The sequence below is a fragment of the Halichoerus grypus genome, chromosome 11 (assembly GCF_964656455.1).
Source record: "Halichoerus grypus chromosome 11, mHalGry1.hap1.1, whole genome shotgun sequence".
NCBI lineage: Eukaryota > Metazoa > Chordata > Mammalia > Carnivora > Phocidae > Halichoerus > Halichoerus grypus.
In genome coordinates this window covers 53,430,383-53,456,141 of record NC_135722.1, presented here as the reverse complement: position 1 = coordinate 53,456,141, position 25,759 = coordinate 53,430,383, and the positions used below count along the sequence as shown (strand labels likewise).

The 25,759-nt window shown below is 47.1% G+C and overlaps 2 protein-coding genes and 1 long non-coding RNA gene across 6 annotated transcripts in view; 2 read left to right on the top strand and 1 right to left on the bottom strand.

Annotated features, from left to right (window-relative positions):
• Window positions 1-770: 770 nt before the first annotated feature.
• The window catches only part of LOC144379447 (uncharacterized), a 59,359-nt gene continuing 34,370 nt past the window's right edge, over window positions 771-25,759 (bottom strand). Inside the window, exon 3 of the long non-coding RNA XR_013442467.1 lies at window positions 771-2,258. This is a non-coding gene — a long non-coding RNA (uncharacterized LOC144379447). The remainder of the gene's footprint in view (window positions 2,259-25,759) is intronic.
• The window catches only part of KCNE3 (potassium voltage-gated channel subfamily E regulatory subunit 3), a 34,279-nt gene continuing 18,389 nt past the window's right edge, over window positions 9,870-25,759 (top strand). For 2 of the 4 annotated variants that reach the window (XR_013442465.1, XR_013442466.1), the window contains exons 1-2: window positions 15,566-15,705; window positions 18,751-19,727. Coding sequence is in view for 2 of the 4 variants with exons in the window: in XM_036119544.2 (XP_035975437.1) it covers window positions 18,791-19,090 (300 nt within the window). In the remaining 2 variants the exon portion in view is untranslated. Of the gene's footprint in view, window positions 9,989-15,565; window positions 15,706-18,750; window positions 20,826-25,759 lie in introns of those variants that run through there. The other 2 variants (XM_036119544.2, XM_036119543.2) reach the window with 2 other exon arrangements.
• Window positions 19,550-25,759, top strand: part of PGM2L1 (phosphoglucomutase 2 like 1) — a 99,670-nt gene continuing 93,460 nt past the window's right edge. Inside the window, exon 1 of the mRNA XM_078058546.1 lies at window positions 19,550-19,727. Coding sequence (XP_077914672.1) covers window positions 19,550-19,727 — 178 coding nt within the window. The remainder of the gene's footprint in view (window positions 19,728-25,759) is intronic.

Genomic DNA, 25,759 nt, shown 5'->3' with positions numbered 1-25,759 from the left:
CATTTTAAAAAATGACTAGAGTATTCTATTCAGTGGATTTCTTATGATTTATTTAGCTAGTACCTTATTGAGGACATTTAGGTTATTACTAACCTTTTGCTTTTACAAGCAAGGCTGCAATGAAAATTCTTGTGTGTGTGTGTGTGTGTCTGTCTGTCTGTCTGTGTGTTACATTGCACATGATGAGTACAAAGGTTGCATCTTTAGAAGTGATTTTCTGAGTCAAAGGATATGTGCATTTTTAATAGATATTGTCATATTGCCTTCCATTAAAGTTATACCAATTTATATTCCCATCAATAATGTACAAGGGAGATGCCTGAATTTTAAATGTTCTAGCATCTTAGATTTTTTTTTTTCATTTTTAAAGTTTTTTGGTATAAAATCTTTTTAACAAACAACAATGAACCCCATGTATCCATCATGCAGCTAAAACAATCATCAACTCAAGGCCAGCCCTAGTTTGTTTAAAGTGGGACCTACTTCTGGCTTCCTCCCTGGATTATTGTGAAGCAAATCATAGATACCATATTATTTCATCCATAAATATTTCAGTATGTATTCCCCAAAGATAAGGACTCAAAAAAAAACACTTCAATATCAACAAATATTCAGTTAGTATTCCCCAGATTTTTCCAATTGTTTGCTTGTTCCTTTTTTTCACAGTTGGTTTGTTCAAATCAGGATTCAAATACTGGATTTGGTTTACATGTCTCACAAATGTCTCCTTAGTCTCTTTTCACCTAGATTCCTCCCACAACTTTTTTTTTTAAGCTTTTTCTCCTGTGTTTCCTGAAGCTTGAAAGATAAAGCCTGATGCTTGATATGATTTGGCAAGTCAGCTTCATAAGTGGTGGTGTGTAATTGAGGCATGCAATATCTTTCTTTTTTTCTCTTTTTCATGATGATTATTCCCTCGATCCATTATTTTGTTAGGGGTTTACAAAATGTGATATCCTTTTTTTTTTTTAAGATTTTATTTATTTATTTGACAGAGAGACACAGCAAGAAAGGGAACACAAGCAGGGGGAGTGGGAGGGGGAGAAGCAGGCTTTCGGCTGAGCAGGGAGCCCAACATGGGGCTCGATCCCAGGACCCTGGGATTATGACCTGAGCCAAAGGCAGATGCTTAATGACTGAGCCACCCAGGTGCCCCACAAAATGTGATATTCTGATTCTGTCATGCCTTTTTCACTTACTAGCTGGAGAATGTTTATAGAATTCAACAAGACCAGTGGCATTAGTGTTATTGGTACTTTATTCGTTTTTTAGTTTTGTTCATATTCAATAAAAGTTTGTACTGAATAAAAAATTACCTGTATAAAAGATATGCTTTTATAGTTGCATTAGAATTTATACTGAGTTTAAATTTGAACATATTTGGATTGCCAGCACTGAGTAACTCAATAATTTTTGAGGAATCCATACATTATTCAAATCCAAGAGACACTGGTCTAAGGCTAAAGTGTTACATTTTTGCAATATCTAAATTGCGAGGTTTTCTAAGCCAGAGACTGTTTGTTTGTGTTTGTATCCTAGTACCTAGCATGTAAAAGGAAGCAAGTTTCATATCTATGTTGTTACGAAGAATTTCCTATCGCCTCCACATTGGTTCTTTTGTGGACAGACATCAATATCCAGTCTGTGAAGTGTTCATTAGGGCCGTGCTCAGTCAGCCTTCCATCCCTACAGAATTCTGATTGTTAGACAGGTATTCCTCCTCCTACACTGAAACCCACCTCCAACACAGTCATAACTCTACCCTCCTGCAAGGCCTCCTCTAAGAGTCCTTTCCTGGCCATGTCTACCGACATCCCCCTCTAATGGCAGTGGCCACACTGTGTTATAGTTACTTCATTCCACATCTGACCCTGTCAGACTGTGGTCTCTCCAGGCAGGGACTGTGGCTGCATCCTCTGTGGCCTCCTCAGGCCCAGCCCAGGGCCTCACACAGAAGAAGTACCCAGAAATGGCCTGTTGGGTCAGCAAATGTGGTCTCTTCTTCAAGTTTAACTTTCCTGATTCTTCTGTTCTTCCCAGAACATGGTTTCCAGACTCCACACCTCTGCCCTCATATCAATAGGCTCTAATTGGCTAAGGTGCCTTTAATCTGTGTTACTTGGAACTGAAGATAGCATGACTGGTATGGGATGGCCAGTGTGAGGTGTGTCAGCTTGTGCTGGGCCCTGAGGACACAGGGAAGGATCCGACTTCGTCCCTGTCTTCAGGGAACTCACAGCTTTGTGGAGGAGACATACCTGTAAATAAAATTCATAATAAACTGTTAAAAGTATCATGAGAGAAGTTTGCACAGAGTACTATGGAAACATAAAAGAAGAGGTGAGAAATCATAAAAGAGAGGGGCAGAAAAGGCTCAAGGTGACATTGAATTAGAATTCTAGGTTGTAAATAAGAAGAAAAAAAAAAAACACCTCAAACTAGCTCAAATGAAAAGAGAGTATCTCAGAACTCAAACTAAAAAGTCTGGGGCTTGACTTCAGGCACAGATTGATCCAGGAGAAGGTAGCAGGTAAGGGTGAGTTAGCCAGCTCCAGCAAGAAGGTGCTCAGGCAGAGAGAATAGCACAGCAAAGGCCTGGAGGGGATAGAGAGCATGTGGGTGTTTGAGGAACTGTGGATTGTCCTCCTGCCTCTTTCTAGGGTGAACAGCCTGGGTTCACAGCCTCCTCCCATATTCCTTCATTCTCCTGCTCCTCTCTCCTTCTCCTTGCCCAGAGAAGGATAAAGAGGAATGGGGAAGGCCCCCACCCATCAGACCGTTGCCCCTCCTGCTTGCCCTTCCAGATGCTCACCACCCTTCTCCACCCACCACAGGCCTCCTTGCTCCCATCTGGGTTGGGGCAAAGGGAGATAGTGGTAGAAGACCATAAAGAAGGGAAGGAGTAGAGGGAGAGAAGGGTACTTATTTCCTCAGCTCTTTCCCTGTGGGGTCAGCACGGGTTGGGTTGGGTTGGGCTGGGTTGGGTGCAGTCTCTACCAAAAGCCACAGCTCCAGCCTGCTGGCCTCTGCAGTTTCTAGTAACCCCTTCCTCCCCTGCCCTTGGAGCCTCGCTATGGTGTCCCTCCTCACCGTTGCTAGCCAGGGTGATGGCACCATTCCTTGCTGGCTTCCTGAACCCTCCTCATACTCTCTTCAAATTACCCAGTTTCAAGGAGCCATCTGTTTCCTGCCAGAAACCTGCCTGACACACGGCCCTCACCTGCACCAGAGGTGAGTGGGGGGCATGCTGGGCCCTGTGAAGTGCTGGGTGCCTGCGAGGGGATAGTGTTATTCAGCTCAACTTGATTCCACCACACTCACCTCTCTCCAGCCTGACCCACAAGGGCCCAGGGCTGTTCTAAGCACTTTACACACTTTATGTAATCTTCACAGCAAATAACAAACCCACAAAGTTGAATTACTGGCTGTGTTTTAAGAAGAGGAAAGCGGCTCAGCTGAAGATTTGCCCAAGTTCATATAGTTAGAGGCAGGTCTGCGGTTTGAACTCAAGTCTGGACTCCCAGAAGCCGTGCATTAAACCGCACCCCTATGACTCCCACTCTGCTCTCCTCACAGGTCAAGTAAAAGGACCAAATGGGACAGCTGGTGCTTTTCAGACTCTAAAGAGCCAACACACCTCGTTGGCCTGAGAACTGTGGTATGTCCCATCCCTCCCAGAAGACCGGACCACTGGAAGGTCAGAGCTGACAGAGGCCCCAGAGATCAGACACCCTCACTCCCTCCTGTGCCCAGGAAGAAACAGCCCCAAGGGGTTCCCCTTAGGTCCCACATTCCTGCAGGAACCAGAATTAGAATCTAGAATGTTTGCAGACACCCCGTAAACATATCAGCAAGAAGGATGTAGCATTCCCCTCAGAGAAGAGTTTAGAAGAGAGAGAAGGGGTAGGGATCAGGATGGGGGCTGGGACTATAGGATTTCAGATTTGGGGAATGAAAGGCATGTCGGAGCCCATCTAGAAGACTTCTCCCATAGCAACTCTGACAAGGCAGCTCTGCTTGCACAGCTCTCCCATGATGAGAAGCCCACTCTGGCCCAACGCAGCCTGTTCCATGCTCCCCATGAGCGGAGATCTAGGTCCCATGACTCCCCTGTCCTCAAGCACACTTGTTCTGCATCTTCTCTCTGGGATCCATAGTACATGTCTGCTCCCTCTGCCCCAGAGGTGGGAGACATGCTCACAGCATACTTAAGACCCTCTTCTCACTTTCCCTTGGCTATGAATCTCTGGGTGCCCTCCTCCCTCCTCTCTGTCACCCAAATCAGGGCTGTTCTCCAAGGCCCACGTGTTTCAGCCTGTAAAACCATTTACCCTACTTCCACTAATAATATCCATATTTTCCTTAGGGAATCATACCCCCATCAACTTTAAGTTTATGCATTATTTTTTATTAAGGTATAACTGGCATATAACATTATATTAATTACAGGCATACAACATAATGATTCAATATTTACATACATTGCAATGTGATCACCACAATAAGTCTAGTTAACACCTTACATAGTTACAAAAATTTTTTTTTTGTAATGAGAACTTTTTTTTTTTCAAGATTTTATTTATTTATTTGACAGAGAGAGACACAGTGAGAGAGGGAACACAAGCAGGGAGAGAGGGAGAGGGAGAAGCAGGCTTCCCGCCGAGCAGGGAGCCCGATGTGGGGCTCGATTCCAGGACCCTAGGATCATGACCTGAGCCGAAGGCAGACACTTAATGACTGAGCCACCCAGGCGCCCGTGATGAGAACTTTTAAGACCTACTTGCATTGTCTTTCAAATATGCAGCACAGTGTTAGTAACTATAGTCACCATGCTGATCATTATGTCCCCATGACTTGTTTATTTTATAACTATGACTTGTTTATTTTATACCTCTTGATCACCTTCACCCATCTCTCCCACCCAAGTTTATGTGGTTTGAGTAAAGATGACACCCCTGTCAGCTTCTTTCCCTGGCTTCCATGATTGGTGCAGGAATGGGCACTGGGCCTGTTTCAGGACAATAAGAGTCAGACCCAGACTTCTGCCAGGAGGGTTGGAGTGGAAAGAAGCTCTTCCTACCAGTTTTATAGACAGATAGAGTGTATAGATGAAACTGCAGGCAGCCATCTTGTTACCACAAAGTGGGACCCTGCCTCAGAATGGAGCAACAGTGAGAAAAGTAGATCCCAAAGATGCGAAGAGACAGGTTGAAGACATCATCTAAGCTCCTGGATCCAACCATGCCTGAAGCCAATCCTTTGAACTCTGTAATTCCATGAGCCAATAAATTCCCTTTTCTACTTAAGTCAGTTTGAGTTGGGTTTTCTGCCTGTTGCGTCTAAGATTCCTAACTGCAACTCACTTCCTCTGCAACTCTTAGTCCTCACTTACCCTACTTTCTTCTGCCTTCCCATAACCCTTACTGTTTAAATCGTAAAATTCAAAAGTCCATATTTATAACACTATGAATGCACATGCCCTGATTAATAGTCATCTTTACGAAACACTTGCTATGTGCCAGGTACCACATAAAGCATTTTATAAATAATATCTTACTGTAATCCACAGATGTAGCTATTTTTATCCCCATTCTACAGAGAAGGAAACTAAGATTCAGAGAAGTTAGGCTCTCACAGCCAATAACGCAGCTCTGCTGGACCCCAGAGGCAGTGTTCTGGACCACTTGCTTCCCAGGACGTAGCATGTGTGAGGGTGAGGTGGGGAGAAGATGCCATGGAGATCTTTAGTCTCCTGACACCACACTATCCCACCCTTGCTATACCCTCTTCCAGAGGTCTTTTCACTGCTCTGTGCTGCTTGCTGAGGCAGGAGAAAGGTGATGTTCAGAACAAGAAGACAAAGCATTCTGAGGGTCAAACTGACAGGCCAAGAGGAGACAAATCACAGAAGTACAGGCTGCTGATGAGTAATGGAATAAAATAACTGGATGTGGGGCGCCTGGGTGGCTCAGTCGTTAAGCGTCTGCTTTCTGCTCAGGTCATGATCCCAGGGTCCTGGGATCGGCCACATCGGGCTCCCTGCTCAGCGGGAAGCCTACTTCTCCCTCTCCCACTCCCCCTGCTTGTGTTCTCTCTTTGCTGTGTCTCTCTCTGTCAAATAAATAAATAAAACCTTTAAAATAAAATAAAATAAAATAAAAATAAAATAAAATAACTGGATGTGACTATTAAGCTTTCTCTGTGTTTCATGCTGTATTTTCCTTGGTGACCCAGGTTTTTAACACTATTGACAGACACAATCCGTGCTCATCCAACCCTTCTCCCCCAACTTACTAGACAGACATGGAGTTACATCCTGTGTATTCTATGGTGAAAAAGACACATGGTCTGTGCTCTTGGAGTGCTCACAGTCTGATGGGAAAGGCAGACCCCAAGTCAATACACAGGTAAACAGAAGACCAGGTGGAGTTCTCTGAAGAAAACAAACAGGAAACTTGAGAGGTGATGGTTCCATTTAACTGAGAGAATGAAGACTGAGGGAAGCCGGGGAAAGAAGTCAAGGGTCCCAGTCCCAATGTATCATTCAGAGATGTTAAGTAGGTAGTCAGATATAGAAATCTAATGCTCAGAGGAGAGGTGTCTGGCCTAGAGGTTGAAAAAGCATCCTGTTAGCCTTCCAGGCCCTCAGGTTCTTTTTTTTTTAAGATTTATTTATTTATTTGAGAGAGAGAGCATGTGGGGTGGGGTGAGGAGGAAGGGTAGTGGAAAAGAGAGAGAGAGAATCTTAAGCAGACTCCCTGCTAAGCACAGAGCACGGAGCTCAGAGTTGAGGCAGGGCTCGATCTCACCACCCTGAGATCAGACCTGAGCTGAAACCAAGACTCAAAGACGCTTTAACTCACTGTGCCACCCAGGCGGCCCCCAGGCTCTCTCAGGTTCCATCTCTTCTTGGAAGTTTTCCCTGATAACATAATTCCTAGTGATCTCCATTTCATGCCACTCATTCATTCATTCCTTCAACACATTCTCAGTAAGGTCTACTCTGCAGACTTCATGTTGCCCTAGTGCCCTCCAGGAGCTGATCTTCTAGGTGTGGAGTCAACAAATAAAGTAGACAGTTATAACACAGACTGGTAAGTGCTGTGTTCAAGAGAAGTGCAAGGGGCCCTAGGAGGATGTATCAGTCCGGGCCTGCAGGAAGCAGACGACCATCTCAGGACGGTAATTTTGAGGAGGCTCGATTCACAGAGGTGGGCAGAGAGTAGGGAAACCACAAGGGATTGATCACGAAGTACCCTGGAGCTGGAAACATTTGGGCATCATTAAGTCCCCAGGCCTGTAGGGGAGAGGGAAGGGGGTGATCACAGGGACACGGAAACAGGGAGCGCTCTGAGATGGGGCTGACAGTCGGAAGCTGGGAGCTTCGGTTGAGGGATGCAGCAAGAGAAACAACAGCAAAAGTTTTTTTTTTTTTTTAAGCTAACTATATCAGATGATGTTAGGTGTTACTGAAAAACAAGGCAGAAAAGGGAGTTAGGGAGGGCAGCGGAAGGGAGGGATTAGAATTTGTAAATGGAATGGTCGGGGAAGACCTCAGCAAGAAGGTGGCACTTAAGTAAAGACTTGAAGGAGGTGTATCTCCAGTTGAATCTTCCTCTGACCCCTTCAGTCAGCCCACCTCACTCCCCTGCCCAACCTGTCCTAAGGTCAGGGCCTTGTCTCCAACTTCTTTGTATTAGAGTTCCTTGAAGATCGTTCTCAAACTATGGTCTTCCTAGGACAGGAATCCTGTTCCATCCTTTCTTTTCTCATCTAGTAACAATAGCAGCTGCCATTTATGAAGCACATGCGTCACGCTGGGCTCAGCTCTGGGCCCCTTACACACATTGGGTCATCTAAGCCTCGTAGCAAAACCTGCAAGGCATAGATAAAATGAGGCAGCTCAAGTCCACTTTCTAAGAACCCCTTAGCCAGCTGGTTTCCCTAACAGAGTTCCTGCTCCATCCTCACCCTAGAGAAAGGGAAGTAGAGGACAGCCCTTAAGTTTCTGAAGGACCAAAAAAGGGAACAGAAATTAGGCATATACTTTGTGTCTCCAGTGGGCACAAGGACCAAAGGGTAGAAGTAACTAGGAGGCAGTTTTTGTTAAAACATGAAAACGTCCTAACTATCAGAGCCTTGGCTGCCTTGGAGGCAATGAGCTCCTTGTCACTAAAGGTGTACAAGAGAAGCTGGACAATCTCATGTCAAAAATGGAATATAGGGGAGGTTTAGGTAAGGGATTTGACCAGATAACTCCAAGAGTCCTTCCAACTCAGGTTCTATCACTAAATGATTCTAGAACTCTAAGATGGTGTGATTCTAAGACTATGATTCTAAAACCCTATCTTCAGAGAACTCACAATCTAGTAGATGAGGTGGGCAAATAGTTACTTTTGATAACTGTAATAAATAGTCCTATAGAGTAAATGCAAGGCCCTGGGCAGAATGGGGGAAGGAGCCCTACCTGAGCCGGGGCTGGTGCCTCACGGCTGATCTTAAGAACCATTGGCATCAGAATCATTTGGGAACCTCTTTTTTTTTTTTTTTTAATGCTAATTTCTGGATCCTCTGGAGCAGGACCCAAAAGTCTACTTTACCACAATGAGCTCTGAGGTGATTCCTAGGCAGACTGAAATTTAACACTTCATGCCCAGGGTCAGGATGACTTCCTTGAGAGGTGATTAATCAGACTGAGAAAAAGGAGTAGATGGGTCAAAATATGCAACCACAGAAACAACAGGGAAGTAATGTGTTTTGATAAAGAATTGCAATCTTGTACAGCATTCTCTCCACGCGGTGGGTCTTTTTAAAAGGACAGCACTTCTTAAATACAATCTGAGATTCCGTGATAAGGGTATGCGCCTCAGATATCCTGGAACAGATCTTGGTTTGCAAGGGAGAAAGAGCTGGTCGCGGTTTATTACTAATTATGCCCAGGCGGGAAGCTGTTAAAGAGGGCTCTGATAAGGACGCCCACAGAGTCCCCGAGAGGCTGCTCCCAGTCACTGTCTACTCCTCTGCCCGTAGCCAACCCCCCCACCCCGACCCCCACCCCCGCCCTCATTTCCCAGCTGTCCCTGCTGCTTCTCTTTTCTGGAGCCTGCAGTGTCACCAGCAAGCAAGCAATAGTGTGAGGGGCCAGAAAGGGCACGGTGTTCTGGGGCAGGGACCAGCGAGGTATGACCGGACAACAATGGTCGGGGCCTGTGAGGAGCTGTTGAGACTTGGAAGGAGGGGCCATCCGCTGGGGTGAAGGAGAGAAAGTGGCACAGGGAATTCTGAGTCCGAGGTCCGCCGCTGACTTCTGTGGGGAGCCTGGGCAAGTCCCTTCCCCAGACTGGGCCTCTGCATTCCTGTCTGGAAAAGATGGTTTGTGTGAAAAGCCCATGATTTCTCCAGGGACCATCGGCTTTACTATCTTGGATTCTACACTCTCATCTGACCCAACCCACCACCGTGCGAAGCAGGCATGCAGGAACTTGACCCATTTTACAGCGAGGACGCTACGGCCCGGTGAGGAGCAGTGACTTGCCCACCACCACACAGCCACTTAGGAGCGAAGCCTGATTCCAGCAGCACCCAACGCTCAGGCTGGCATTTGGGAGATCAGCCTCAGGCTGGGCAAGCTGAAGCAAAGTGAGAGGCGCTCGGTCTCCGGTCCAGGAAGCAGGCGCTGCAGGGGACGGAAGGGTCGGAGCCTAAGCCGCGTGAGGCCAAGGAGCTGGGCGGAGGCGCCCGAAGCCAGCCTGGGGAGAAGTGGGTGTGCTGGAGGCCGGGCGGGGCCGGGCGGGGCCGGGGGAGGAGGCGCCCTGGGGAAGGTTAAAGGGAGCAGAGCGCGCGGGTGGGGCGCAGAGCCGAGGGGGCGCGCCGGCTGTGCGGACCGGCAGCCGGAGCGCGGAGGGCAGCTGTGCGGGGGCACCGAGGAGCACAGGGTGCGGGGTCCTACCGAGAGCCCGGCGCCCCTCGGAGTCTTCCCGAGAGGCAGGTAAGGCGCACTCGCAGGGTCGGGAAGGCTGCGCTGCAGCCGGCGGTAGAAGTGAGGGGTGGGTCTTCCCGCCTCCCTTGAGAACGCCGACCGGAGGTGGGGGGCGGCTCACATACCGAGCTGGACCTCCCCGAACCGAGCTGCAGGGATCCCGGGGCCCCACGTGGGAGTGCGGAGCTGGGCCCCTGGCACTCCCAGCCTGAAAACCACGGGGGCTTGCAGCAGCACCCACGGGCGCCGGGACGGCGGCTCGAAAGCTCTTTCCAGGTCCACAGACAAGGCGAACACCGGCGGGGCCGCAGCGAACGCATACGCAGAAATGGCCCTCGGGGGCCCCGCGCGGTCTTCTTCTTTGGCCGGAGCTGCTTGCTCCGCGGAGCCCACTTGCCCATTCGCTACTGCATTGTGCCCCGCGCCTGGGGACTCCCAAAGACACCTTCTGTTGCTTATAACGGAGGTCTAGGCTGGGAGTCAGGAGACTGGGTTCTACTTTAGAGGCTGTGTAAACCTGTGCAAGTCCCCTACCCGCTGTATGCCTTGTACTTTCTTTTCCTGGGTCACCACCTGTAAAATAGGCCTCTCGGTCCTGTTGTCAGCACACTCCATGTGACATGAGGGGAAAGGGGTCTGGACCTGGGATTCTCTTATCCAGAAAATAGATGAGTTCAGACAGACCCTTGTGTGAGGGCCCATGAAGAATATCTCCTCGTATCCCTCCTCCCCACTCTTGTGGGGAAACTGAGGCCCAGAGGGGAGATAGGTTGCCCAGGGACATACCAGGAACCAGAGAGAAGCAGAACGAACCCAAGTCTCCTCACTTCTAGTCCAGGGTTCTCTCCACTTCACCTACAAAGGTGCATCGTAAATGTGTAAGCCCCTCATTATCTCCTGGTATCCATCCACTTTGCTGGTTTCCAAATGGAGGAGCCCCTTGCTTGAGGCATGGAAACTGCTTTCAGATTTTCTTGACTCCTTAAGATGATAACCCACAACCTTTATCCCTCACTCACTCCACACATCTCAAAACGCATTTCTATCCATAAACTGAATAGGTGGATGCTCCAAATACCTACCAAGAGGGAGGTAAGACAAAACCCCCAACTTACTGATGGGGAACATGAGGCCCAGAGTGGAGACGTGACTTAACCAAGACACATGGCTAGACATGGCCTAATAGGGGCCTGTCTCTTGATTCCAATTCTGGTGTGTTCTCCATCAACGACAGGACTACTGAATGGTACCCCTAAATGGAAAGGGACTATAGGGCTGATCAGAGTATGAGAAACAAGGAAGGCTTTTTTTTTTTAAGATTTATTTATTTTAGAGAGAGAGAGCATGAGCAGGAGGGGCAGAGGGAGAGGGAGAAAGAATCTAAAGCAGACTGTTCTGTGTGCGGAGCGCGAGGTGGGGGCTCATCTCACGACGCTGAGGTCAGGACTTGAGCTGAAACCAAGAGTCAGATGTTTAACCTACTGCGCCACTGTGCCCCAAAGAAAGCTTTTGAAGGAGGAAAATGTGTCTGAGAATCAAGAAGAGTCATAAGAACCTGCTGACTTCTCCCAAGGAAAGAGAACCAAAGGGAGGAGGGAGGGGCAACATAGGGATGGCTGTTCTTGGTAATCTGGAGGTGGGGCAGGGAAATAGAAAAGGAAATCGGATTGCCCAATAATTCTCTCTTATGCTTCTATAATACTTGGCGATTTCTAAAACACCTTCCCCTCTGTTGTCTCCCCCAGTCCTCATGTAAGGTAAACAGGGCAGGGATAATTATCCCCATCTCATATATGAGTTTCAGAGGAAATAAATGCAGTGCTCAAGGTCACAGAGCCAAGATTGAAACCATCAAAGGCACACATGAAAGGCAAGATCATAGGCTGGGTGACCGGGAATTGGACTGTGTGTGTGCAATGGGTGGGTATGTGTCGCCACACCCTGGGTAGGTACACAGGGAAGAGGGTGGCAAAACCACTGCTAGTGTTTTGGGGCCAAGAATGTCTGCCCTTTGGATTGAATGGGGTTCGGGTACAGGGAATGTCTGGGCTTCCAAAGAAGGCTTAGAATTCCTCCTCCCCTGAGTCACTTCTCCACCTGACCAAGATGGCTTCTTTTCTTTGAGCCCCGCCCCTTTCCCAAACCAAATGGTGTATGTTTCTGCACTTGAGTTGCTTTTTAAGTACTCACTGTAAACTGTTTTCATGAATGTGTATGTGTGTGCTGAATGGGGGATGGTCTAATAAGAAGAGGCACTGATTCATATATTCTTGAGTGCCTACTATGTGCTCAGGCCCAGGGAATAAAGAAATGTATGAGGTACAGGTCCTTGCCCTCACACCTCACAGCACATAGTTTAGCATACATATTTATAGGTATCGATACCTACACACATATATACACTTTCAGTACAGCACAGTCCTCAAATAGGGTTTTATGCAAAGCACTTTAGGAACAGACAAGAGGGAGAGACTAACTGTCTAGGGAGTGGGGAAGGGGGGGTGTCTCAGGAGAGGGTGTACAGAGGTGACATTGGAGCTGGGTCTTGAAGGATGAAAAGGAGTTCACCAGGAAGATAAAAAGAGGAAGGGAACTTCTCTGCCTAAGAAAACAGCATAAACAAAGGCAAGAAGTGTGCAAGTGCAAGGAATGTTTGGAAAATGGCCTGCAGTTCAGTATCATGTGGCACAGCGTACTGGGGAGAGCTGTGGTGAGATGGGGCTAGAGGCAGGGTCACATCCAAAGAGGCTTAAATGATGATCTGAGGAGGTTAGATTGTCCTACAGGCAACAGGGAACTAAAAGTAGAAAGGTCTGTGGACAGGATACCTATTTGTGGTCCCAGCTCTACCCCTGGACTGAGACCTTGCGCAGGTGATTTCTCAGGGAGGGGGTGCTCTACTTTCCTCTGGTTGAATGGGGTTTGTACCAACAACATGATTATTAAGATCCCTTCCAGCTCAGTTTTTATTCCTGTGTCTTCTTCCAACTCTTTGTTAGGGTCCAGTCCTTTAACTCCTCTCCCACTCCACTGGCTCCCCAGTCAATGGTAGTGATAAGACCACCTGAAGGACCAATGGCAAAACTATGGTCCCAGGGGTTGTCTTTGGATCCCCTCCCTATCTTCTTTTTGTGACTTTTCCCTGCCTTGCCTCTCTTTACTACATTCCCAGGCACTTAAAACATTCATTCTGAAAGAGTAGCTGAAACAGAGCAGTGGGGAACCCAAAAGAACCAATGGTGGAGTTTCTCTTTTCCCCAGAGAAACCTGAAAGAAAACCTAAGATGCCCAGTTCATCCTTCAGATCACAGCTTTACACCTCCACCCCCAACTTAGACACCTGTGAGTTCAAGTCAAGAACATTTAGGGATGGGGCACCTGGCTGGCTCAGTTGGTAAAGCATTCGACTCTTGATCTCAGGGTGATGAGTTCAAGCCCCACGTCGGGCACAGAACTTACTTTAAAAAAAAAAAAAAAAAGAACATTCAGGAAGAACCTATTAACGTGCAGGAAATAGCAACAGAGTGTAGAGGAAGAGAGTTCTCCTGGCTTGTTTGGGGGAACAGGAGTACGTCTGGAGCAGAAAGGACCACAGGAGATGAGATTATAAAGGAAGGTTAACTCCTCCTCCAAAACATGCCAACTTCCCCCCCTTACCAGATCCTTGATTGGTGAGAATCTGCAGTGCAGGAAAAAGCAATAATATGGAGTTAGAGGACCTGATACCTCAGAACACGAGGAGACTGTGTTTGGTGTGATGCACAACTCAGATGCCAGGGAATGTTGCCATTGGTAGTGGAAAGAGCACCCGAACAGCACATGCCCCTAAAGACCCCGGTTCTCATCAGAGTTCTGCCCTTCACTTGTCCTGCCATTTTGGGCAAGTCACCTTCCCTCCTGGAGCTTTAGTTTCCCCGTCTACAAAATGCAGGAGTTGGCCTAGAATCTAGATTCTAAATAATCTTTAAAATCTCTTTCCACGTGGTCAGTCACTATTCACCTTCCTTCTTAACTGGTCTATCTTCTGTTTCAAGTTAAGAACCCTCCAGAGCAGAGCTCCATCTCCCCCCCGCCCCACTATGAACTTTATAATCAGTGACTTATCTTGATGAGTGCAGCCAAGGAGCTCAGAAGGAGGAACAAAATTCTCACTGATGCCAACGGCCAATCCTTGGATCTAGAAGCCGTGCGAAGAGAATCAACCTGTCCCTTTATCAGCTCTCTGTCTCTCCTGACCCAGCAGGATGCCCTTGCACCCAGGCCCTCCTTCCTACCCCAACCCAGCACCTAAAGATATGTAACAGTTGCTTCTTTGCCTCTCCTGTCAGAACCACAAACATCAGGGTCTATCCTGAGAGGTTCCTGAAGGAGGATGTGAGGGATGAACGGTTTCATGAATCTTTACTCCACTCACTGAACCCCACCTCAGAGCCCACCCTGTCCCCCACACTATCCCTCCACCCCCACTTTCTGCACAGAGTCTGCCTCCTTCCCTGGCTAGATCACCTGGGCAGATTGGCTGTTAAGAGGAAAAACGAACAAGTCAACCGATTTGGCTCTCCGTTTATCTAGGCAGGAATGTTCAGTGTAACTCAGTCCTGGGGCTCAGTTACATCTTAATCTGTGAGAACGAGGTCCGCAGCCTTCTCTATCTTGTGATTTAGGGGCTCTAGAAAGACCCCAAAATGCCTCTTCCACCAACCTATCCAACTTCCTGTAATCTCACAATGTGGTTTTGTGACCTGTACCCTCGTGGGATGTTAGAGCTGACCTTACCAGATTATGTAGATAGAACCCCTTCATTTTACAGATGTGGACAGAAGCCGAGGCCCAGAAAAGGGAAGTCACATGCCCTAAGTCACACAGGTAGCAGCTGAACCAAGACAGCTCCTCGGGTTTCCATTTCCTTCACTGTGAGCTGAAGGCGGTTAACTAGAGGGTAGACCAGATGGACTCTGAAGGTCCAGCCAGCCCCTGCGCTGCAAAAATAAAACTGCCACCACATCTGTGCCCTTTTCTTCTCTGTCACAAGGAGCTGTGCTACAGATAGCGCTGCCGCTGTGACCGTGTTCTACCCAGTCTACCCAAATAGGTTCATTGGGAAGAACATCGTTTGTTCCTATGTCAAATATCGACCCCACTGCCAGTTGCCATTCTGCCCACACGCATCATTCCCTTGGGTCTCAGGCTCTTTCAGCCTTTTAGAGGCTTCTGCTAAGATACCTGTACCCTTGGGAAAGGGAATATTTGAGTCTGCACTCTTAGCTGGTACCTGAGCGGGAGTCCACACGTAGAGAGGCTCTCATAAAGTCACCCAATAGAGACATTGTGGGCCTGGAGCTGAGGGACAGCAATCAGATGTCCCTTGGCCACGGCACAGTTCCTGTAACTGCAACCCTAGACTGGCCTGACCCAGCTGCTGCAGGAAGGGGAGGGGAAGAGGAAGGGGGTTAGCACCCACAGCAAGGCTATTGCACAACCCTTGGGGCCCCAGCCTCGGGGGATCCACCCTGGTTCTGAAGTTTTCTGGGTGTCTGATTCTTTCCTTTCCTGCCTCGTCCCCCGCTTTCCAGCTCTGGGCCTTCCCAGCCCCCCAATGTCAATACTGAGACCCCAGATGTGTCCAGAGACACCCTGAAGAGGCTGAGGGGCTGAGGAGCCCGAGGGCACCCACAGGGAGATTCCTGAAGCTGACTCAGAGCCACAGAGGATTTGCCTGTTCTTTGGTGAGTCTTCCAGATTCAGGTTGCCCTTTCTCTGCCCTGTCAGTTAAAACTACCTTGTAAGGATATCTAAGAAAACTGTGTAACTAAGTAACAGTGACTGCTCTGGGAGAGAGTCCTGGACCCCTGAGAACAGGAAGACTTCATCTTCATTGTATGTACTGTGTCTATGTATTTACTTCTCAAAAATGGAGAATAGATTTTAAACATTTTTTTTACCATAATAAAACTGTATGCTCAAGCAAGCCTGGAGGGAGGCAGGGCAGGGATGATGTTGTTTTTAATTGTGGTAAAAAAAATACATAAAATTTACCCTATTGACATTTTTAAGTGTACAGCTCAGCAGTATTAACTGTATTCACACTGTTGTGCAACAGATCTCTAGAACTTTTTCATCTTGCAAAACTAAAACTCTGTACCCGTTGAATAACTCCCGATGATAATTGTTTTGACAGATGAGGAAACTGTCTGGACTCTGTGTCTTCTACCTGAACTATTTCAAGACCCTTGTCACTAGGCTCCCTGTCTTAATTCTTGCCCCCTCCAGTCCACACAACAGCCAAAGTGTCCTTTCAAAGCACAAATCTCTTATCATTGTATCCCCTTTTAAAATACTGTTCCATGGCTCTACCCCAACTGCAGGATAAAGTTCCAACTCTGCAGCCTGGCAGTCAAGGCTGTCCATGAGACTTGTTCAGGGCAGCCTCTCTATCCCATGTCCTATCTTATCCTTCCACACATCTTACACTCCAACCCCTTGATGCCACTTTCTATTCTAAACATTCTTTTTGTCATGCTTGTTCACCTCTTTCTTACCTTCTCTACTTCCAAAAAACCCTTCAAGGTCTAACTCAGATGTCTCCATTACTGTGAAACTCTCTGAGCCCTGATCAGAATTTGTCCCTTCTTTCTCTAAGCCCCAGTAGTCCCTGGCTTGTCCCCTGCATTATAGATAAGCTGACAATGTGTCCCTAAGTGCAGGGACTGACTGGGTCTGAGCCTACCCAAACTCCCAGCATGAGGCCTGCCCAAGAGTGGGCCTTCATAAATGATGACTGGCTGAATGATTAGTTGGGCCATTAATTCATTGTGCTGCTGCTACTTTCCATTGGCCAATATGAGGGAAGCAGAAGGCAGAAATTTCTTACCTGACAAGTGGGATAGCAGATGAAAACTTCTGCCTCCTGGATCTTAAGTCCATGAGCCCTTGTTCTCTTCCCTTCCTCCATCCAGACAGGGTAGTCCAAGCACCACGGAGCAGGGAGCCCCAAAGGCCTTGCATGAAATGTAGGCCAGTCCTGGGTGACTGCTCTATTTTTTAGATTCCCCTCCCCCAACTTCTGCATTCATAGAGTTGTTCATAAATATTGATCATGGTCATAACTGTCATCTTTTCTGGGGAAGAGGCCATTTGGGTAATAGTCAAGTTTGTTAACTTCGATTGGTTGACAACTCTACCTAGATAAAGGAGGGCTTTGGAACCAGTCTATGAACTCTGAGTGTTTGGCCTATGGAGAAGTCCCTAAAGTAGCCATCTTTACTGGAGACCACTGAGGGAAGAACACACAGCCAGTCACAAGGTAGACCCTGAGGAAGCACAACACCCAGCCAGTCTCAGGGCAGTCCCCTAGACTTAAGGAAGAGACACAGCCCTGCTGACCAGGAGCATGTGGACTGCTGATACCCTTATCAATCACAAGAGAAAAGCCACACATTGCCTTATATGTAAGTGCTGGCCAAAAGGGAAGGCTGTGCTAATAAAGCTTGTGGAGTATGGTTAAGGGGTAGGGAGCACTCGGGGCACCTGGGTGGCTCAGTTGGTTAAGCATTCATGATCTCACAGTCCTGGAATCAAGCCCCGTGTTGGGCTCCCTGCTTCTCCCTCTGTTTCTTGCCCCCTCTCATGCTTTCTCTCTCTCTCTCTCAAATAAATAAATAAAATCTTTAAAAAGGGGGGGGGGGAGGTAGGGAGCACTCAATGAAGTCTTCCCAAAAGAAGTGAGTGTGGAGCCTTGTTTAAAGGGAATGACATGGTTTTTCAGAGACTAGGATACAAGGCTGTCTTTGGATATTTTTCTATATTATAGAAGTCTATATTATAGACTAAGAATCTCTGAGAGGAAGGAGAAGGAACATTTATTATATACCAGGTATCCAGTGACTTTTTGTCACAAGGCAGGATAGTTGAGATGCCTGTGTCTTCTCTCTCTGGGGTAGGTAAAACCCCAAACCAGACTGAGTGATCCTTTCCCTCCCCTGCCCTCCAGCCCAACCCTGTTCTTCTTTTCCCTGGTGTCTGCAGTGATTATCAGCCTCTCCCTGCTTCCCCCACCACTTCATTTCCAACAGAATTTCCCCCCAATAGCTAGGAATACCTAGAGTGTTTGGCACATAGGATGCTTGAAAGATCAAATGACCCAGCCTCTGGCCTCCAGGTAGAGTGAAATCTATGCCATCCCCAAACATCTTGTAAAAGCTGCCTGTGGAATATAAAAAAGAACTGTGTTGAAGGAGGGTTCTGGGGAATGTCTTCTGATGGTGCCACACAGTCCTGCCGGGAGCTGGTCTGGGAGCCAAAGGAGCGCTAAGCTGGCCATCACAGAGAGGGACTCTGTCTTGGCTCTCCTTCCAGTATTCTCTGATCATGGACAGGCCACTTAATTCTCTCTGGGTCTCAGTTTCCCTGTGCATAAAATGGAAGGAGTTAGAGTAAATAAGCCCGAATGTCCTGGTAGCCTAAATCTCAGTGATTTATAGAATCCAAAAAAAAGATTAATATGGGTTACAGAGGTCAAGGAAGGCTTTATTCCACAAGTATATACTGAGCGGCTATTGAGTATTGTCTTAGGTGCTCGTATCTAGCAGTCAGTAAAACAGATATGGTCCCTGCCTGCATTGACCTTACAGTCTAATGGAGAAGACAGACAAGTAAACAGGTAGCTAGAATAAACTGTGATGTTGGGATTTTAGCTAGGGTCTGAAGGGGTCAGGAGGGAATTCAAGCCGCAGGTGACAGAAGCTATCCCCTCTCTTTTCTGTCACCAACAGAACATCCTCCAGTTCCTTGCCCCCTTGGATCCCTGTTGCTATGGAGACCACCAACGGGACTGAGACCTGGTATGAGAGCCTGCATGCAGTGCTGAAGGCTCTAAATGCCACTCTTCACAGCAACTTGCTCTGCCGGGCAGGGCCTGAAAACCTGCCTAAGGAGCGGCAGGCCAGCCTACCTGGCCGTGATGACAACTCCTACATGTACATTCTCTTCGTCATGTTTCTATTTGCTGTGACCGTGGGCAGCCTCATCCTGGGATATACCCGCTCCCGCAAAGTGGACAAGCGCAGTGACCCCTATCACGTGTACATCAAGAACCGTGTGTCTATGATCTGACCCTAGGGGGCCGGGAATGGCAGCATATCAAGACACCAGAACTCAGTTATGGACCACACCAGGCCTCAGTGTCCCCATCTGTAGGAGCAACAAGAAACAGTCCTAAGGGAGGTCATCATTAGGGTGGGAGGAGAAGGGCTGGCAGACCAGGGCCTTGTGGATGAAGATTTTTTTTTCCAGTAAAGGTAGACTTTCTAGACAGTGGGAGCCCCATGAACAAATATATAGAAGTAGCAAAAGATAATAACCAATGACTGGCCCAGTGGCTGGAGTACTGGGGGCTAGAGGCTGGAAGAAAGAGAAAAGGAAGTTGTAGCAGAGGGAGATGAAACAGGAAGATGCCCTGAGGACACATGTCTTTTAAAGATTTTATTTATTTATTTGAAAGAAAGAGAGAGAGAGTACGCATGAGCACAAGCAGGGAGAGAGGCAGAGAGAGAGGAAGAATCAGACTCTCCAATGAGCAGGGAGCCTGACATAGGCTGGATCCCAGGACTCTGGGATCATGACCTGAGCCAAAGGCAGACGTTTACCCAACTGAGCCACCCAGGCGCTCCTGAGGACACATTTTTTGATGTGTTATCTTCAACGACCATGAAAAGCAGCAATGATTGCCGTATCACAGATAAGAATCTGAGTAAGGTGACTTATTTATATTTGTTCACATTTTATGTGTTCCAAGACATTTTAACGTTTGTGATTTTACTCCCTGTGAGGGAAGCAAAGTAAGTACCATTCTGGACATTTGGGCCAGAGCAGGGCCATAACTAGAACCTAGGAACTCTGGTTTCCATGCCTAGTGCTTTTCAAATCTGCACCACACAGGACAGGATCCAGGCCTGAAATGTCTACAATTCTGTGGGCCCTCCTTAAGAAAAAGAATTCAAAAACTGCCTGCTTTTGCAAATGTGACAAACACATATTACCATGTGAATACATTACTAGGACCCCTCCTATGATGCTAAGGAGCCATGCAAGTGCAGGGCCCTGAATGGTGACCTGTTTTAGCTCCATGGGTCACATGCCTCTCCAGCTGTGTCACCGTGCCCCTCCCAGCCACATCTCCAGCCATTCCCTCTAACACAGCCTCTTCTGATTTGATGAAATTCTGGGAGAAGTTTTCTGATACCAAATTGAAACCTGCTTCTAGAAGATTACTATCACACCTAGAAGGTTATCAAATTAAAAGGAGGAGAGTATGAAAGGCAGGTACCTGGTTCAGTGGAAGGATTCTGGTACGTGAACCGGCTGGTTACTTCTCTCTCTGATCCTTTTCCCTTGTCAGCACAATGAAATAGTTAGACTTGAAACTCTCTAAGGGCTCTACCAGTTCTGACATTCTGGGCTTCACAGACATTGGGTTAAATCATAAAATTGTGTTTGTAGGTCAAAAAGCAGCTGACTATCAGTAGTTTTCATATGGTTCAGTCTAATATGTGCAATGCGGCGAGTGAATACCTTACAAGCTACAAATCCCAGGCTGGAACCTCCCATTGTTCTGTCCAGAAGGCCCTATTGAAACATACATATTTGTATATAGCAAAAACTCTGAAAGAATATTTTAATTGCTCTTATCTCGGAAGGGAAGTATTGTGGGTGATCTTCCCTTCCTACTTAAAAAATCTATGTAATATTTGATTTATTTGACCATAAGTATGTTGCTTTTATAATAAGGGGAGGGGGAAGCTACTTCCACTTTGAAAAAATAAAAATAAATGCCTATGTGTTTCTTGAATGATCACAGAACACATTCACTCCCATGAGCAGTTAGTTGTGTTCACTCCCTACAAATCTGTGCTGAGCCCCCTGTGTGCTCAAGCCTTTCCTTAGCTCTTCTTGAAGGAGAAGGCGAAGACCTACTTTAGAAGATTTGACATATGGGAAGACAACAGATTCAGAAATCTGCAGTTGAATGGGACTTTAGAGACCACCCAGCCCAAACTCCCAAATAAAATAGGAAATGCAATCAAGTATAGGAATGGTCAGGCTAGAAGGATTTTAAGAAATGAGATTGAGTAGATTTAGAGGACTCAGAGAAAGGTAGAATTTGAACTGGGTTTTGAAAGATAGGACTGATCTAAATGAGCAAAGTGAAAGAAGAGAACAAGACAAAGGAAGCTTGCGGGTAGAAATGTGGTGAAACCACACTCTTAAAGACAGTGGTTGGCTGAGAAATTGAGCAGGAAGCAGGCCCAGTGTGGCATCTCTGGGACTTCAGTGTCCCTACCCATGGAAGTGGCTCCCCTCCGCACAGTCCTTACACTTATAGAGATTAATAAGAGAATATAAATTCTTTTGCTTGCAAGTTGCAGAAACCCAATGTATATTAGCATTAACACAAAAGGGGATTTATTGAGGGGAGCATGGAGTGGTCAGTCACAAGTTCAAAAGAAGAGCTACAGACACCAGGGCAACGTCCAGGCCCAGAGCTACTTATTGGTCTGAATTCACAAAGTAGGGGCTCAATCTACCTCAGTACTCCCCTTCCCCCAGTTCTACCCCCCCCCCCAACTGTCTGGAGTTCAATGGCACTTCCTCCTCAGTGCACAGGATATTTTATCTGCACTGGTTCTGCCCTCTGCTGGCCAGATCCCAGCACATCAGTTGAGCCAATAAGCACTCATTCAACAGGGCCTACTATGTGCCAAGCACACATCTTGGCACTCTTGGGATTCATAAGTAAAAAAGATCAAAGAAACCCCTGCCCTAACACTTAAGAGCATTTACTATATGTGAGCTGGTGGTCTAAGCATTTTATACACATTAACTCATTTAGCTCTTAATACCTTCATAACAACCCTAATTAGTAGGTATTCCTTATAATTACTTAAGTAGAGCCCACCAGTTCTTCCTCTAACTGCTGCACCACCTTCAACCCAATTTTGGCACCATGGCACACCCAACCCAGGGTGTGGATCTGAATAGTCCCCAGAAGTGAATGGGAAAGTGCTCTGGGGAAATGATAGCAGAGCACTGGTGCCTTAGCTTGAGGTTGGGTTCCCTAGAAACAGTCTGAGACAGGCATTTATTGATGGGGCACTTTTCAGGAAAAACCTGCAAGGGATAAAGAACAAAGTGTGTCTCCGGTCATGTCTAGCCCTGGCCTGATCCACAGGGAACTAGTCTACATGACTGGGGCACAAACCGCACAGCAGGATTACACCCCCTTGAGGCCAGGGGGCTGGTCTTTTATGCCCCCATATCAGTGAGGCATTGGTTGTGGGCCACTCAGGTGGGGAAGGCAGACAAGAGGAGGATTGTAAGTAGGATCTCATCAGCTGAGGGCAATTCTCTGGAGACAGGTGGCACGTGTGAGCTATTGCAGGCTAGCACAGCGGAAGAAAGCTAAACAAGGAAGTTGTCTTGGTCGGAGGTTTGCAACAGCCTGGCTCCTCGGGAAGGTTCTGAAGCTCAGTAGTCATCACAGAATTGCCCCACCTTTTGTGGCTATCATTTTCTGCCCCGTGTCACACATCATTGGCTGCTGGCTGCTACGGAGGGTACTTAACCTCCCAGAGGTGCTCACATTTGGCTGAGGCCAAATCTCTGGAGAAGGGAGCAGCTCCAAACTGATGGCAGCCAACACCCGCAGCAGCTGGGGAAGGGGGGCTCTTTGGGCTCCGTCAGTGTCCACTATAGATGTGCTATTAGGGAAACAGGAGCAGAGGCAAAGGATCACATCTTAGGATCTCCTTCTGTTTAACAGACAAGAGGCACACATCAATAAAGAACCAAACAGAACCACATAGGAAACAATGTAGTTAAGTACCAGAAAATGGGGGGAACAGATATTACAAGTGATGGTCAAGAAGAGGAGAGAGAAGTATTAGTGGACGTTTCCTGGAGATTTGAAGAAGGATTTGAAGAACTTTAAGGATTTGACTAGGAGGTCCAATTCAGTATGGTCCAAAGCAGCATTTCAAGTAGGTGGATGGCTCTGCTCTACTCAGTCATTCAGGGACTAAGGATAATGACTGCCATCTTCAACATGTAGCTTCCAAGTTCACTCTGCTTGGGGCATTTCTAGATAGTGAGGAGAGAGAAAGAACAGAATTCCAGGGCCACAGATTTACTCTTAAACAAGCAAGGCAAAAGATGCACATCCCTTCTGCTCACATCCACTGACAAGGGCTTAGTAACGTGACCACAACTGGCTGCAAGGCAAGCCAGCAAATGAGGTTCCTATCTGGGCAGTCACATCCCAGCCAAATCCCTATTACTATGGAAGGGACGAATGGATTTTGGAGGACAGCTAATAGTCTTCACCCTCCCCTCCTCACTCTTTCCCCCAGGACTGGCCTTGAGCAACAACAAAAAAACATACCGCCTTGTCAAGGAGAAAGAAGTGCTGTTACTCTGATTTGATCATGTTTTGGGGAGGTGGGGTGGGGGTTGGAGACTTGTGGGTATAACTAAGCCTGTCCTGGCAGTGTGACTTTTGCTCATTTTTTTTCTGGCATTGGTGAGTCTTGTCTCATCTCTCCCTGGCATGGTCCAAGGTATTGGTTTAGGCATATGGGAAATAGGCTTTCAGCCAACCTCGTGTAGGAAAAAGACTCCTCTTTCAGGTGCCAATAAGAAACCAAGAATATGATCTGCCTGGATGAAATCAGAGAATCCATCTGTGGCAGTGGTTAAACACTGACAGAAAATGAGCTCGTGGGGAGCAGGAAAGTCAGAAGTTAGTGATCAGGAAAGAAAAAGGGAAGAAAAACTAGTTTTTGATGAGCAACCAACCTCTGCTAGGCACTGTGCTGGGAATTTGCATGTTACCTTATTTCACCTTTTCAAAAGCTCTTAACTTTTTTTAATCGCCATTTTATTTTATTTATTTATTTTATTTATTTATTTGACAGAGACACAGCAAAAGAGGGAACACAAGCAGGGGGAGTGGGGGAGGGAGAAGCAGGCTTCCCAAAGAGTAGGGATGCGGAGCTCAGGGCTCAATCCCAGGACCCTGGGATCATGACCTGAGCTGAAGGCAGACGCTTAACGACTGAGCCACCCAGGCGCCCTGAATCGCCATTTTATAGATGAAGAAACAGAAGCTCAGAGGCGAAATAACTTATTTAACATTCACTTAATATATGAGGCTGTCTAGATGTTAACACAGATTTGCCTGCATTCAAAGCCCATGTTTTTCCCCACTGTAGCTGGTTCCTTTGAGAGTCACGTTAGATGCTTTCTTAAATCTAAACCCTCCTAATCTCCCAAAAGACTGTGGCTGGCCTCTCTGTTCCCCTTCAGGGGACATCTCATGCCTGCCCAGCTCCTTCTATCCCCAAGATGCCACAAAGAGAGCACATTGTCACAATTCTATGGGAATAGTAAGCCAATTGGGATAGCTCTTGGTTGAGGGTCCCTGATTCCCTACAGCACTGACTCAAAACACTGGAGACAAAGGGAACAGAGAGACCAGCCACAGAATCTGCTGGGAGATTAGAAGCGTTTAATCTCAAGAAAGCATCTAATGTGAATCATTGCTGTACCTCCCTTAGACGGAAAAAGGGTGGGATTATTAATTTATTTTTTTAAAAGATTTTATTTATTTATTTGACAGATAGAAACATAGCAAGAGAGGGAACACAAGCAGGGGGAGTGGGAGAAGGAGAAGCAGGCTTCCTGCCGAGCAGGGAGCCCGGTGGGGCTCCATCCCAGGACCCTGGGCTCATGACCTGAGCAGAAGGCAGATGCTTAACGACTGAGCCACCCAGGCGCCCCAGGAATTTAAATAACATCTGAAAAGAGCTCTGTGGGACAGCTACAGGCTTACAGGTCTGCTCTTGGTTCATTCGTTCAACAAATATTTATTAAGTACCTAGATGTAGGCAACGTGTTTGGTACTAAGAACACAGGAGCAAATACGGTAGGTACAGTCCCTGCCTTCGTGGGGGCAAGGATTAGCTCACCCGCTTCAGTTTTTCTACCTATAAAAACGTTCTATTTCTATGAAGCTTTACATTGACCCCATCTATGCCCCTCCTCCACATAAACTGAGGCTTCTTTCACTCATCATACTGCCCTGTTTATGATTCTATAATTTTTACCACATTGTACTCTCTTGGCATGTCTTTTCCCCTCCTAGAAACAATGCAAAGGCACAGGCAGGGACCATGCCTAATGTATCTCTATGCCTCCATCAACTAGGAGAAAGCTTGGCACAAAGTAGATGCTCAATAAATTGGAGAACAAATCAACATTATGATGAGTATTGTGCTACATAATCTCTCACATGTGTATGGTGCTTCCAATCTTTCAAACTCTTTCTGTCCCCATTATCTCATTTGGTTTAGAGAGTTTGGTCCAGTGGATTCAATTAAAAGTGAATGTGAGAGGGGCGCCTGGGTGGCTCAGCTGGTTAAGCGGCTGCCTTCGGCTCAGGTCATGATCCCGGGGTCCTGGGATCGAGCCCCGCATCGGGCTCCCTGCTCCACAGGAAGCCTGCTTCTCCCTCTCCCTCTGCCTGCCTCTCTGCCTACTTGTGCTCTCTCTCTCTCTCTGTCAAATAAATAAAATCTTTAAAAAAAAAAGGGAACGTGAGAGCACTTTGTAAAATTTAAATGGTGAAGCATTGTTATTGAACTCTCTTCCAGGCCCTGAGGCCACAATAATTTAGGGGACATCCTCAAGGTCATGCAGCAGGAGTCTGTGCTACAATCTATGACTCCT